The 13,554-nt window shown below is 42.2% G+C and overlaps 1 protein-coding gene across 8 annotated transcripts in view; it reads right to left on the reverse strand.

Moving 5' to 3' along the window:
* REV1 (REV1 DNA directed polymerase) overlaps window positions 1-13,554 on the reverse strand; it is a 102,161-nt gene that overhangs the window by 937 nt on the left and 87,670 nt on the right. For all 8 annotated transcript variants that reach the window (XM_032419888.1, XM_032419887.1, XM_032419885.1 and 5 more), the window contains 9 exons: window positions 10,682-10,902; window positions 10,270-10,442; window positions 5,219-5,321; window positions 3,869-4,034; window positions 3,430-3,632; window positions 1,992-2,225; window positions 1,227-1,347; window positions 406-626; window positions 143-299 (listed from right to left, as the gene is read on the reverse strand). In XM_032419888.1, the coding sequence (XP_032275779.1) occupies window positions 143-299; window positions 406-626; window positions 1,227-1,347; window positions 1,992-2,225; window positions 3,430-3,632; window positions 3,869-4,034; window positions 5,219-5,321; window positions 10,270-10,442; window positions 10,682-10,902 (1,599 nt within the window). The remainder of the gene's footprint in view (window positions 1-142; window positions 300-405; window positions 627-1,226; window positions 1,348-1,991; window positions 2,226-3,429; window positions 3,633-3,868; window positions 4,035-5,218; window positions 5,322-10,269; window positions 10,443-10,681; window positions 10,903-13,554) is intronic.

A 13,554-nucleotide genomic window follows, 5' to 3' on the forward strand; every position in this document is an offset into this window, starting at 1 on the left:
AGTTTCAAAGGTTAGAGGGTGGCTGGGTTTAGCCTACCAGATTTAGAGAAATGAGTTCCATCTCTACGGATGAGTCTGTTCCTGTTCTAAAATCCTAGAACCATTGCACTCAGTCTGCGGCTGTCTCGCCGGCCAAGCCAACCTGAAATGGTAGTTATCCATTCTTTGAGCAAGGTCTTCACATCACTGAATTCAACAGCTCCTGCTAGGTTGGGTGCCGGGGGTCTTGTGCAGCCAGCCGGCTCAGGCTGCGACCCGGAAAGGCCTGGCACACCTGAAGTGGAAGCAGAGAGGTCTCCCTGTTAAAGAAAACAAACGATAAAAAGTGCTATGTTGACATAACAGCGAGTACGTTAAGATGTGATCAAAGAAAGGTCAAAGTTTAAAAAGTATGCAAAATATTACCATAGCTTTCTCAGAAGCAGGACCTTCATGTTTTAGAAACCCATCGATTAACTTCTGGGGACTCCCGCAGGCCCCGGGCAGAGTTTTCACAGGACTGTGAAGCAACTTGTTTTTCACAGGACTCTGAATCTTTTTCAGGGGACTGATGGGATTTTTTTTCTTGTTCCGTTTCTTTTCTTTCACTGCTGCTGGTTTTAGCTGACGTAACAGATTCTTTGGCACTAGAAGAACATGAACATGACATCTTCAACAAAGTACGTCTGGACAGTACCACGAGTTCTCTTTCCTCCTCAAATACAACCCCAACGCGTGCGCACACACATCCCGACACAGGCCCCCGAGCCAGACCGTGCGTGGGGGAGGCAGTACTTGGCTGCAGGCTCCAGGGTGCCCGCCCCCTGTGCTCACTTACCAAAATCTGTTCTATACAGGGGGGCCCATAAGGACCAACTAGAAATTAAACAGCTGAGGTACAACAGTTCAGGCAGTATTGTAATGCATGTTCGGAGACCTTCAGATTTTTTTGTTTTAAACCTACACTCTTTGATGTATCCATCTTAAGTACTCAAAAGATTCTGGTAATAATTCAAACTTTTTCTGAAGTGAAGGTGTTTTCAAGTCAAGAAGCTACAGATACAAGTCCAGCTAGGACTGTGACAACACTTCCCCGCATTGTATACTTGTTCGGCTCCAATACAAAGAGCTCTTAGCATGACTAGCAGCTCAGACGCTGGCCGTTACATACTCCGTGGTCACACCCTACAGCGATCCCCTTTCTCTCGTCTTCAGTGGTGGTACAGGTCCCTTCCCTGGCTGCTTACCTGACACGGCGGCCGACTGCTGGTGAGCGCAGTTGTCTCCCTGCCTTTGCCTCTGATCATATGCTGCCTTCAGCTCCTTCTGAAGCTCGGCAGGAAGGGCAGCAAACACCTCAGGGTCCACCTAGTGGAAACGAGAAGGGTCAAAGTCAAACCTGAGTTGATGCTCTATTTTTCACAAAACAAATTTTGTTTTCAAATCATGCTTTTCTGATCTGTATGAATTCTTAATAGGTCCTCAATATTAAAGCTCACTGTATCCTCACAAGGTTTTAGGGTGAGAATAAGAAAATTTGGGGTTAAGAACTGACTTAAACAAAACCACTGCAGAACCATCAGGGCAAGCAGCACTCCTAGAAAATGAGAGGCAAAACACAAGAAATGAGGCTCATTTCCAATGTTTTTTTTTAAACACCAAGCTTAGACTGTGTTACTGTCTCTAGTCTATGATTCTGCATCTCCACCCAGTTATTTGAAGTGTGGCCCAATGGTCATCCCTAGCCAAGAAAACAGAAACAGAATGTGTTTCTGTTTTACTTCTGGGTGGAGACTTCAAGCACCCACATACCATATCCTCCCTCTTCTCTGCCAGTCTCTGTCCTTTAGATGATGCAGACATGAGCCAATCCCTCCCCACCGGCCCCCCACCCCCACCCCGGATACGGCGTGAGCTACTGAGAGTTTAGGGTCCAAAGGAAAAGAGGAAATGAGATACGCCCTGAGCTAGAGTAGGACGGATGAGCATGTTCAGGGTAGAAGGTCTCTTACCTGTGAAAATGCTGGAAGGGCTATAACATTAATTCCTGTGTCACTGTTAGATTCTTGAGGTTCTGGTATTTGTAACAAAACCGTCCCAACTGGTTGTGGCAAAATTCCTGTATTACAGCCATTTACTGGCTCTTTCTTTCTGTCGCCATGCAGCTCTCCTTGCTGACCAGCACAAACCTGCTCTACTTGTTCCCGGAGATCAGGTGGAAGTGCTTCTAAAACAGACTGATCGAGCTATAAAATACCACATGAGTCTGAAGTTAAAGCATGCTCAGAGAGGAGCTTAGTAGAGTTAATGTTACCACTTTCACTTCAACTTGAACAATAAACAAAAGGTGCAGAGAAGCAAGCTAGGAAAGCTAACCCTCCAAAACAGCACAGTTTTAGAAGGTTTTTGGCCTTTTGCCATCGAAGCCGTAGTAGTAAGACTACTAAGAGTCTGGAGAGACAAGTGCACTGGCAGCACCGCTGGGTCAGGCGAGTCCAAACATACTCGCTCTATCTCCTGTGACTGCAGCCAAGAGATGGATCTCAGATCCCACCCAGGGCCCGGGCCAGTGCCTATGGGATATGTCAAATTTCTGGCATCGGGTAAGAGAGTCCTGTTTACCTTTCACACAGTAGACCACCTACCCCCAAATACAAATAATTCTGGTTCTGACAACACCAAGTTAGAAAAAAGGGATTCTAGAAACTTAACTTTGCTCTAGCCTACATACCAGATTCCTCTGTGCATCTGTGCACTTCCATTTAGAAACACGGAATCCCGTAAAAGCTGGGCAGGCCAATGTGATACTTTGCCAGGAACAACGGTTTCTGGATAGCTCACTAGCATCTGGGACCCAATGCAAGTGTATCACAACCGTCCCTTTCCGAGCCTTAAGGCCAGCATGTATGTTTCCTTTAGCCTCCTACCACGTAGTGGAGCAGAGAAACGGACTTCCCCGATACAGCTTAACCTTACAAGGAGCAAAAATGCCAACAGTATTCCACATTTACCGTGCACACCAACGGAATTACTAGCTTATGTTAGGAAAAACATGTAGCTCTCCAGAAAGAACTGTTTGCAAATGCTGCAAGAAAAACCTTGGACGTAGGCCCCTACTAATGATCACCAAAGCTGTTTTGCTGAATAGAGTTAAATCCGTATGATAACCGCTGCCACAAAGAGGTAAAGTGGCTACTGATGGCAGTCTGCAGAACTGGCTTCTGTCCACGTTCTACAACTTGCAAGAGTGGCAGATCTTTGCAAAAGCACCACCTTTCTCCTCACGTGGTCTTTCTCATTTGGAATTCAGTAACACTGTGGATCCGCCCTTGATCTACCCCAAGTAGCCCTCTCCCCTTCTTGGCTATGCTGACAACTAAAAACGTCATCCCTACTTTGAAACTGCTTTTGCACTTACATCATACTTAGAACTATTAAAAAAAAAAATACCTGGGAGGGTGACGGAACCTCTATACTCAGGTTAAGTCTTGATTTTAAGCTGATGGGAGAATGTAGACCATTCCATTTCCCTGAAGACTCAGCTTTGCTAGTAGCAGCATTGACACTTGATGTCAGATGCGTAGAAAAAGATGGCAAGAAAGTGCAGTTTCTAGAGGCAGAGGATATTTCCAGATCCATAGCAGCCAGAAATACTGAAAGTATAGAAAATACATAAAATAGCTTCTTCATATCCTTAGGGATGGGGTAATACGGATTCCTTTAATCCATTTTAAGTAAAACAAACTTACGCTATTGATTCCTCATAATCCAGAATGTCAGTGTGTTTCTTAAAAAGTAGAGCCATGCCAGACAATTGTTATATTAACTTATTAGCCTTCCTAAAGGTAAAAGCAGCACCAAAACAAGAACCACACTGATGACCACTGACCTTCCTTGTGCTCCTCTTCTGTGGATTTCTTAGCTTTCTGAACTTGGAAGAGATCCAGGACAGAGTGTGACCCACCAGGAAAGTGGCCTGACTGAACTGATGGGCGACCGGGGCATGTGGAAGGGTTTGGATTGGTCGGAACCAACTGATTGACTTGAATCCCAACCTAGAACCAGAAGTGGAAAATGTATTTCCAGGAAAACTGAAGCAAGAATATCAATTCAACTATGCAAACTTCTCAGCTATTCCTTTTTAAAAAGATCTTCTAGGTCCTATTTCTAGAATAAAAGATTAAATGAAAGTATTCAGTCTTCTGTATGATTTATTACAAAAACTACTAACTAGCTAGCGAGCAGCTATTCACCTCAATCTTGGGAGTATCCAATTCTATCCAAATATACTGCAATCTCTTCAAAATCAGAAAAATCCAAGAAAGTATAATACTTTTATATTCCGCTAAAGTTCTAACCAACCAAGGTTTTAACATAAAAAAAAAAAATTCCATAGGGGTCAGTCTACTTGCAGCCTTACTCATTTATCATTTTTGTTTAAAATGAAGTACTTCTCAAATAAATGGGTGTGGGCGGGGTGGGATGGGCAGTGCCCCAGGTACACCGCACCCCGGTGTCTAGCTGCCCCAGGTACACCGCACCCCGGTGTCTAGATAACTACACCCCACAACACTGTAAAGCCTTACTGTAACAGTATTTCAGGGAGGAGTTTACATCGTGTCTGGCTTAATAACTGTTTAATCCTTCCAAAAATGCCACACCAAGCCAATAAATGCCTTTCACTCACATATGTGTACACACAGTGGAACCCTACAAAGGTTCATCCTCAAGAAAATTAAGGTTTTTACATTTTTGATACCCTCTCACCTACATGTTCCAAAGGCATGTTTCTGTGCTATGGTAACTGCTCCCTTCTAAGAGCATCAACAGACATCAGAATGAATTTGGTTAAAAAGGACCTTAAAGGTACAAGAATTATTTGCAGTTCTATACTCCTCACAGCCCCATCAACTTCTAGGGGAGTGAGAACAGGAAGCAAGATAATGTAGGTAAAATAAGCCCTTGGTTAATTAAAAGATACTATAAAAATTTAACATACAAAATTATTCTAGGTAGAAAATAAAGAGCTTTCAGAACAAATGTGACTCTCTGCTGAAAAATAAGATTGGGTCAGATGAGAAAGTCAAGAATTTTTCAGTTTCTATTCTCCTGTTATTATCTCAAAGGAGCTGAAAATATGCACATAAACCCACTACCCGCCCCATGACCATTCTTAGATCAAGCCTTAAATGAGAAAAACATTGCAGAAAGTCAGAATTTTAAAATGTTATATACTTACCCCTCTCATATCCGATATATTTAGTTTCATTGTATGAAACATGTTTAGTGTAGCTTTTCCAATTATCTTTGCACTGTCTGTTGCCTGGTCAAGAGTTACAGTCCTGTAAGTGATAGAATTAACTTTTTTAAAGGAACAAAAGCTACATCCCCTATATATTCACTAGTACCTCACAAGTATTGAACGGTTTAAAGGGGTATAGGAAAGTTGTCAAGAAAGTTACAAAGAAGTTTAAATAATTAAGTACTAAATATAATCCTTGAAAATGAATGAGAGAGTCTTCCTTCAGGGAAGCCAGTAATAACAAATTAATTACAATGACAGCAAAGAGTAAAAGAAAAACCATATAGGATACTGAGACTTTGAGATACAGACTAAAGAAGACCTGGCCAACTGAAAATAAGTTGGAAAAAATTCTTTAGAAAGATGTATTTTAGTTAACGCATATATATATACACAAATAACACGCATACTATATTGCAACTAAAGCATGAGCGTATTTTAAATACAATGTTTGAGATTCCAAGAGAAATTTTAGATACCAAGATTATCCACGTTGAGGGATGAAAGACAGATGAATCCCCCTGTATTTTAGTTCTTGACTCTACTTTTATTGTTTGAAGTAAAGCCACTGAATAATTTCAACATGTGAATATGTGCATGACAATTCTCAGAGGCTCTAGAAATCAACAAACGTGTGTGCGGCTATGACAAAGGAAATATGATGGTACCCTAAAACCCAGCGGGCCTAGAATACACAATTCTTACAACTTCAAGAATTCTTGAAGGAGGACAGGAGACTGCCAGCATTATTAGGTGCTAAAAACTATTTTTATTATATTTACTTTCCCAGTACGTGAGGACATTATGTACATCCATGAAAGTTACCAGTATTTTTAAGGAAACTATTTGAAAATATTTCCATTGATTTGTTGCCTTAATTAAGTTTATTTCACACAAATAAATACAGAACTTAAGAGTGAGATTTTTAGTGGACCATGGTGGTTTAAATGTGTTTATCTTCCTATCTTTCCAGAATACCACTAAACTGTCTTGAAATGATTTTTAAATAGCATAGACTCTTAAAAAAATAGAAACAGGAGGAGGTTAAGAGTAGAGGAAAAATGTTAACCGTAATTTAGAAGACTGAGAGCACATCAGTAAATGGTAAGTTACCAAACATGCCTGCTATGCCTAAAGCAAGGCACCAGCGGGAGATAAGTCAATTTATGCTACAGGACCTCAGACACGCTCCATGACTGGAGGCGCCGGGTGCCAACGGAGGGGGTGAGAACGTGCACGTGCGGCCGACGGAGAGACAGCCCCTCCTCTGGGAGCGGCACTATACCCAGGCTGTCGATGCTGAAAGCTAGGGGACATCATTCACGGCCAAGGGAAGGGAGGCACCTCGCTCAAAAGAAACTACACTCTTCCCACCCAGACTGCTCCTCCTATTGAGTAACCAGAATGCTAGCTGCCATCCTCCATCTGCTCCCTGACTGCAGGCAGGAGATGGGAAGATCTCTCGTGGGGCAAACTGACAAGCCTGAAGCAAAGACCACAGATAGAACTGCTTGTGGTAACCAAACACAAGCCCCTCAATCACTCGTCTGTGGTGAAGCCCACTGGTCTGCATGTCCCACTACGAATCCAGAGGTTCCAAATAAAATTTTAGAAGTTCATATATGAACAAGAGAGTCATGAACTATCAGACAGATGGTGAAAGAAAACCTCTACTGTAAAAGTAATCAAAAGAGAAAGAAGGAATCGGGAGAAACAAGTGACAGAGGGAACAGAAGAATATTTAAGAGAGGAGAGAGAATATGGCATCCATGAAATAACAGGTATTTATATTTAAATGTCCCAAGAATTAAGAAAAATACTCAGAAGTTTAAAATGTTGGTAGAAATAAAAAATTAATATTGATGAAGTACCTGGCACAAAAACAAAGACCAAATAAAATTCCAGAACCCCTGGGACAACTGGGTGGCTCAGTCGGGTAAGCGTCTGATTTTGGCTCCCGTCATGAACTCGGGGTCCTGGGATCGAGCCCTGCCTCGGGCTCCCTGCTCAGCGGGAGCTTCTCCCTCTCCCTCTGCTGCTCCCCCCGCTTATGCTCTCTGGCTCTGTCAAGTAAATAAATAAAATCTTAAAAAAAAAAAAAAATCCTGGAAAAAAGAGGACAATGGAGTCTTTAAATGAGGAAAAATGATTTCTAACTATAACTTTTAAGTCAGCAAAGCTACTGAGCATGAGGATAGACAGGTTCAAAACAACTTACACCCAAGTATTCTTTCTCACTAGATACTAGGAGAAGGAGACCTGGGATCCAGGAAAACAAGGATCCTACACAGATCATGGAGAAGGGACACCCCTTGACTCCCACTCTACAGTACGTCTAATCCCCGATTGCGTGGGCACAAGGGAGGGACCCGAGAGAGCGCTCCAAGAAAAAAGATCAAACCAGGTGATTAACTGGTGTACTGAAACACACTAGGAGGGAATTTGGGGATAAAACTCAGTGGCAAATTCACAAAAAAGCCAACAAACAAAACGAGATGCTCAGTAACTCCAGGACAAACAAGTTCCACAAAAAAGGAAATGTGGTCACAGCAGACTCTAGGACCAACCATGTGCAGCGTGCACACGCTCACCCTCGTGGAACACTGAGGGGGGCAAAGGAAATGCACACACAGGGGAAACAAGAATAGGCAATGGAAGAGAAGTAGTGCAAAGGACTCTGTGTGTGTGTGTATAAAATTCAAATTAAAAACACATATATACAAAAGAACGCCAAGGGGGGAAATTCTTTCCCCAAAAGAAAACTGTTAAAACTTTTCCTATGTGATAATCAAGCCAAAGATTTCAACTTACACATGGCTCTTTGATATGCAATTTAAAATGTGCCCTTTCTCTTACAGTACTGTAACATATCAGAGTCTGGGAGGCACATGATTGCCACATAGCTTTTGATCAAGGCCAATGACAAGAGGTGAGAGAATCATGGAATGCAGAGTACCACTTCTTGACTCAGCCCAACATGACTGCAGCTGGGATTACAGTAGCGGCCCACAGACTTTTTCTGGAAAGGGCCAGAAATCACCTGTGCTTTATGGTCCTCTCACAGTCTTCGCTTTTCACAAACGTTTACATAAATATCATTCTTGGCTCACACAAACCACATAAAAACAGGCCCCAGGCTGGATATGGCCCACAGGAAACAGTGTGTCAACCCGGGAGATAGAGGAAATATATGGTCAGTGTTAGAGTATTTCATAATCCCTCACCTAAAGCATTCCTCATGCAGTCAGAACACCACCACAATGTTAGGTTTAAGTTAATGGTTTACAACTGGTCTGTATGTTGGTAACATTTATAAAATTACACCTGTTTTGATTAATCACGTGCTCTTTTACATTATCATTTTCTCCAAAGTATTTTAAGGGCACAGCAAAATGTACACTTGACCACCGGCTACGCACAGCAGACTGTGAACTGTCCTGTGGTTACTCAACCGAGTCCTCACCTCGTTAGAGATGAACACCGAAATATTTGTGGAAGAAAAGAGACAGTATCGGAGATTTGCTTCAAAATCACTGGGAAGAAGGGGAGGAAGGATGGCATCAGAGGAGCGAGTCCGGTAGTGGGTTCACAGGGGTTCACTCTACTGTTCTTTCTACTTTTAAATGTTTTAAATTTTCCTAATAAAACTTTTTAAGTTCAGGACAAAAACGGAACAAATACCAACAACAGCAAGCAGATAACGTGCTTACAGAAAGGCTATTATCCTTCAACTAGGAGCCGGGGGGATAAAGTATAATTAATCCTAGTTTTCTTAATGTTAAAATTACATTTTTGGAGTACCTGGATTCTCTTCACAAAGGACTGAAAGAAGGCTGATTTTCTTATTCAGATTAGAGGAAGTGAACCCCACCAAAACAGACAATGCTAAGCAACTATAAGATCTTTAAAAACACAGACACGAAAAGAGGAAACTGCCAGTTCTCTTCCCAAAGAAAAATGATTTCGTTTTTGGATGATCCTTCCCAGGTATCTTAAAAAAATCAAGTTCCAGAAAAGGTAATCTGATTTTCCCATAGAAACCACGTGTAAAAAGATCATTCTCTTCCAGAGTTAGGGCCTAACAATGAACTTATTATAGAAATGATCACTAACAGTGTATTTAACTACCTACCATTTGAAAGATGGATACATCAAAATGTTTATTAAAATAGGTAAATGTAACAGTTAAAGATTACCAACTGCACAGAAATATATTTTATTAATCTGTTGTTGCACGTATAATTTGTAATCCTTGTTTTCCCGGTGAACAAAGGCGTGAGTGACAAGCCGCAGCTGCGTGCAACTGAGAGCGGTCCTCTCGCGACTCCTGACAACATCACCGTACACACGAACGGGACTGGGGTGGTTGGCAGGAGCTCACCCTTCACAAAACTTCTTCTTTTTTACACACAATTCCTTATGTGTGGCTTTCAGGGTCAGAAGTCTCAAAGCTTTGATTGATTTAACAGATAAAATACAGTGTACTGTTGGCATATAAAACGGTACACAAAAGTTTTTTCTTTTGGTCACAAACTTTACATGAAGTTTCATAGCAGTGGCCCTTACATTAAGAAGAAAGGGGGGGGGGGTTTAAATGCTTTCTACCAGTTTGCAGAGACTACAAAAATTAATCATTTCAGAAACAAAAACCATACCTCCCCAAATAAAGCCAATGTCTCATTAAAATCACTTTCTGAATCACCACGCTGACCTTCCCCCCCGGCCCTGTCGCCACCCTTTCCTTCTGTCCGTGCACGGAAGTCCACAGCCTGAAGACTCCCTCCGAAGCTCAGGCACACAGGCTCCTGTGAGCAGCCGAACCCGAGGGCAGTGACACGCCGGCAACGGCCTTGGCTGAATATCTGATAACCTCAGAGTGTACAGATCTTTATTCAGACTCCTCCTTGGTTTTCTTCTTTTTCCTATTAATTCTAATAACCTGCACCGAAATAATCAATTAGCCAAACTCCTCTTACACATAAGCTTACCTGGCGATGTTATCACAAATCCCATGGCCTCCAAATTTCGCAGTTTCGACTGGGGCCCCAGGCTTTCGCACCATGACTTTGAGCGTCAGGCGTTTACCCTTCACGCCGGCAGCCTCAAGTCGTCGCTGAATTTCTTCTGAAAGATTCAGAAGAAAAGCTTCCGCTTCTTTTGGCTATGGAAAAACAAACAGAAAAACTCCCACGTTATTTTCCTATACACAGAACAATTCTCAAGTATTTTCACTTCCAAAATCAAACATGTATACTCTTTATATCCTACAAGCTGCAGGAACAAGAGTGTAAAGTCTTCACTTCAAGCAACAAGAGTCTATGGGCTAGTTGGAGAGATGGGACTAGATGAAAAGATAAAGAACAGTAAATAAATGGATAAAACTCGTTAAGAGATCAGTACCTGGGTAAACCTTATTCCATAGTTGATCTCAGCTGAAATAGATTTTCTTTCCTTTTCAGTTCGAACTGGTCTGTCATCCAAACCACGGCAGAACCTATAAAGCATCTGACCTGTTTTGGGACCAAATTCTTTTTGGAGTTTTGCCATTGTCATATATTGCAAGTCTCCACAAGTTTTAATTCCCAAAGAGGTCAACTTGGATTCCATCGAACGTCCAACTCCTAGAGAAAAGGGGATACGTGTAATTCTTTAATTCTGCACATAAACCATTAAAAACAATTTAGCAATGTGAAATAACTATCATTCACCCACAAAACAACTAGTTTAAAATAATCTCCCTTAAAATTTTTAAGTGACATAACTGTAGCATCTCATAGACAAAGAACTGTTTAGTGCAAATGCTAGTAAAGTTATTTCTAGAATCTACTCCTCAATTTGAGCTTAATTTGGGATATAGGTGAACCTTCTCAAATATGTGTAACTACGTAAGTTCTCAGAAGAATGCCATCTTTATTCATTACTGAGTAATATCAAGATTTCCATCTTATTCACAAAATCAACAAATGAAGTGACAGACTTGTTTACACGGGCCTACAGTTATGACCTACATGTGAGGAGACTCAAGAGTGTTAGGGATTCTACTGTGATTTCGGTGACGGCCAAACTTCACAAGGGTTTCAGCCTCACTTCCTATGAATGGGAACTAGAACAAGAACTTACGACACACGTCCAAACCCAGAAACTTTAGTGCTGTCATACTGGACGAAGTGACCTGGGGATGAAGTTTCCTAAGCAAACAAAGTGGCAGTGAGGGCAAGACAGATTTCTTTTACCAACAAAGATTATCTCCCTGAAAAGGTCTCAACCCTCCTACAGCTGGGCCAGCATGCAGCACAGTCCCTGTGTCCTTCTCTTCCAGATGCCAGGTTTGAGCCTGGAGGATGCTGATGAGTTCTATCACTCTCAATTTGCCCAAAATCTTAACAAAGGTACACATATCTAGGAGATATATTTAAGAGTAACCTAGGGAAACTAAAACTCTTATCAGAATGGTTTGCACACTATCAAATCAGTAATTTCCACCAATAAGGAAAAGACTGTTTCTGGTCTTCTGTAGGATCTTGTGGGAGAGCTGAGTGAAGTCGGCTATGTTGTGCTCATCACTTGATCATTATTCTTTTTTTTTTTTTTTTAAAGATTTTATTCATTTGTGAGAGAGAGAGAGAGCGCGAGCGTGTGCACGCACATGCGCACAAGCAGGGGGAGCTACAGGCAGAGGGACAGGGAGAAGCAGACTCTCCGCAACTCTCCTTGGAGCAGGGAGCCCGATGGGGGACTCGATCCCAGGACCCTGAGATCATGACCTGAGCTGAAGGCCCAACCGACTGAGCCACCCAGGTGTCCCGACGACCATCATCCTTCTAGCAGCTACTCTCTGAGTGGTCTTCAATAGAAGGACAACTGGTCTAGTCCAGGTTCTGCCAGGAGCAGCTCTTAAAGCAATTACGTAGGACACAGGGTTAGGAGGCTGTCAACCTTACAAAAGATCTATGGCCATGGAGGTGGGCAAAACAAGTTCAAACCAAGAAAAAGTCATTCCCTCGTGGACGAGACGAAAGGTGTTAAGGGCACTGCCTTCCATCTGTGCCATTTTAAAGTTCAAGTAAGAAGAGAGAACAAGAAAGAATACAAGAGTCTGCGGGAACAAGAAAGAATACCAGAGTCTGCTTTAACATCACCAAAATCTGCCAGAGGAATACCATTTACAAAAAGGTGAAATTCTAAGTGAAACCCATCTGAGTATTTTTCAAGATGGAGAGAGGAGAAACCCAAGGTAAGAAGCAAATCATACAAGAGGCTGGCCAAAGTCAAACACTCTACACACTGTTCATTGTTCAGGAAAGGCTTTTCATCTCTGTTGCCCCACTCCGCACTCTCAAACTATGATCATGATCTTTCCCTTAGAGATCTGGAGAACTGATACATTCTCACTGACTTACAAATCAGTGAGAGGCACTAATCCTGGATTATTTCTATGTGTGCTGGCGGGGGGCAGGAGAAAAACGTATTGTTTTTGAGAATATCTTCAATACAGTGGAAGAGAATTATTAGTCGCTAGTAGGTGCCAAAGAAAGGCTATCATATCAAATATCACCAAATTAACCACAATCAACCTAATCTAAGTAAACTGTCCCTGTGGGGAGGAAGGAAAGGCCCCGTCCGCTGCAAGCTCATCTGATGAAATGCAACGGGCCTGAAGTCAAGTGGGGGAGGGAGGCATCGTGGGGCGGTGGCCCACCTCTAACCCCTACTATACTGAGTGGGGAGGAAAAATGAATCAGCACCAAAAGCCTGACAGGGTTGTTTGTTTAATTGCCTGCCTCATGAAAGCGTTTATAAGGAAAGGAGGCACCTCTAAGGACACTCAAATTGAGTGCAGCCACCTAGGAAGGAAAAAGTGAAGGAAAACATGCTAGCTTAGAACCAAGCCTCCGAGAAGGAGAGAAGGAAAAAAAAGGATGTGGAAGCTCCTGGTCAAGCCACTGGGACAAAGACTTACTTTCTGTCCTTGAAGGGAACTATTACTCTCAAAAACAGCCAGTAATGTCTCCTCCCCTGGCATCCAGACTTGACAGTACAGCAGAGATGGAAGAATAAAGTTTTAAAGAATAAGGTTTTCACCATCTAAATTAGCACCGTCCAGTAGAACTTTCTGTGAGGATGAAAACGTTCTCTATCTGTGCTGTCCAATCCAGTGGGCACTTGCCACATGACGCTGTTGAGCACCAGAATGTGGCTAGTGTAAATGAGGAACTGAATTTTAATTTTATTTGACTGTAATTAATTTAACTTGAAATTTTACTGGCTTCACT

The sequence above is a fragment of the Phoca vitulina genome, unplaced genomic scaffold (assembly GCF_004348235.1).
Source record: "Phoca vitulina isolate PV1807 unplaced genomic scaffold, GSC_HSeal_1.0 scaffold22, whole genome shotgun sequence".
Lineage (NCBI taxonomy): Eukaryota > Metazoa > Chordata > Mammalia > Carnivora > Phocidae > Phoca > Phoca vitulina.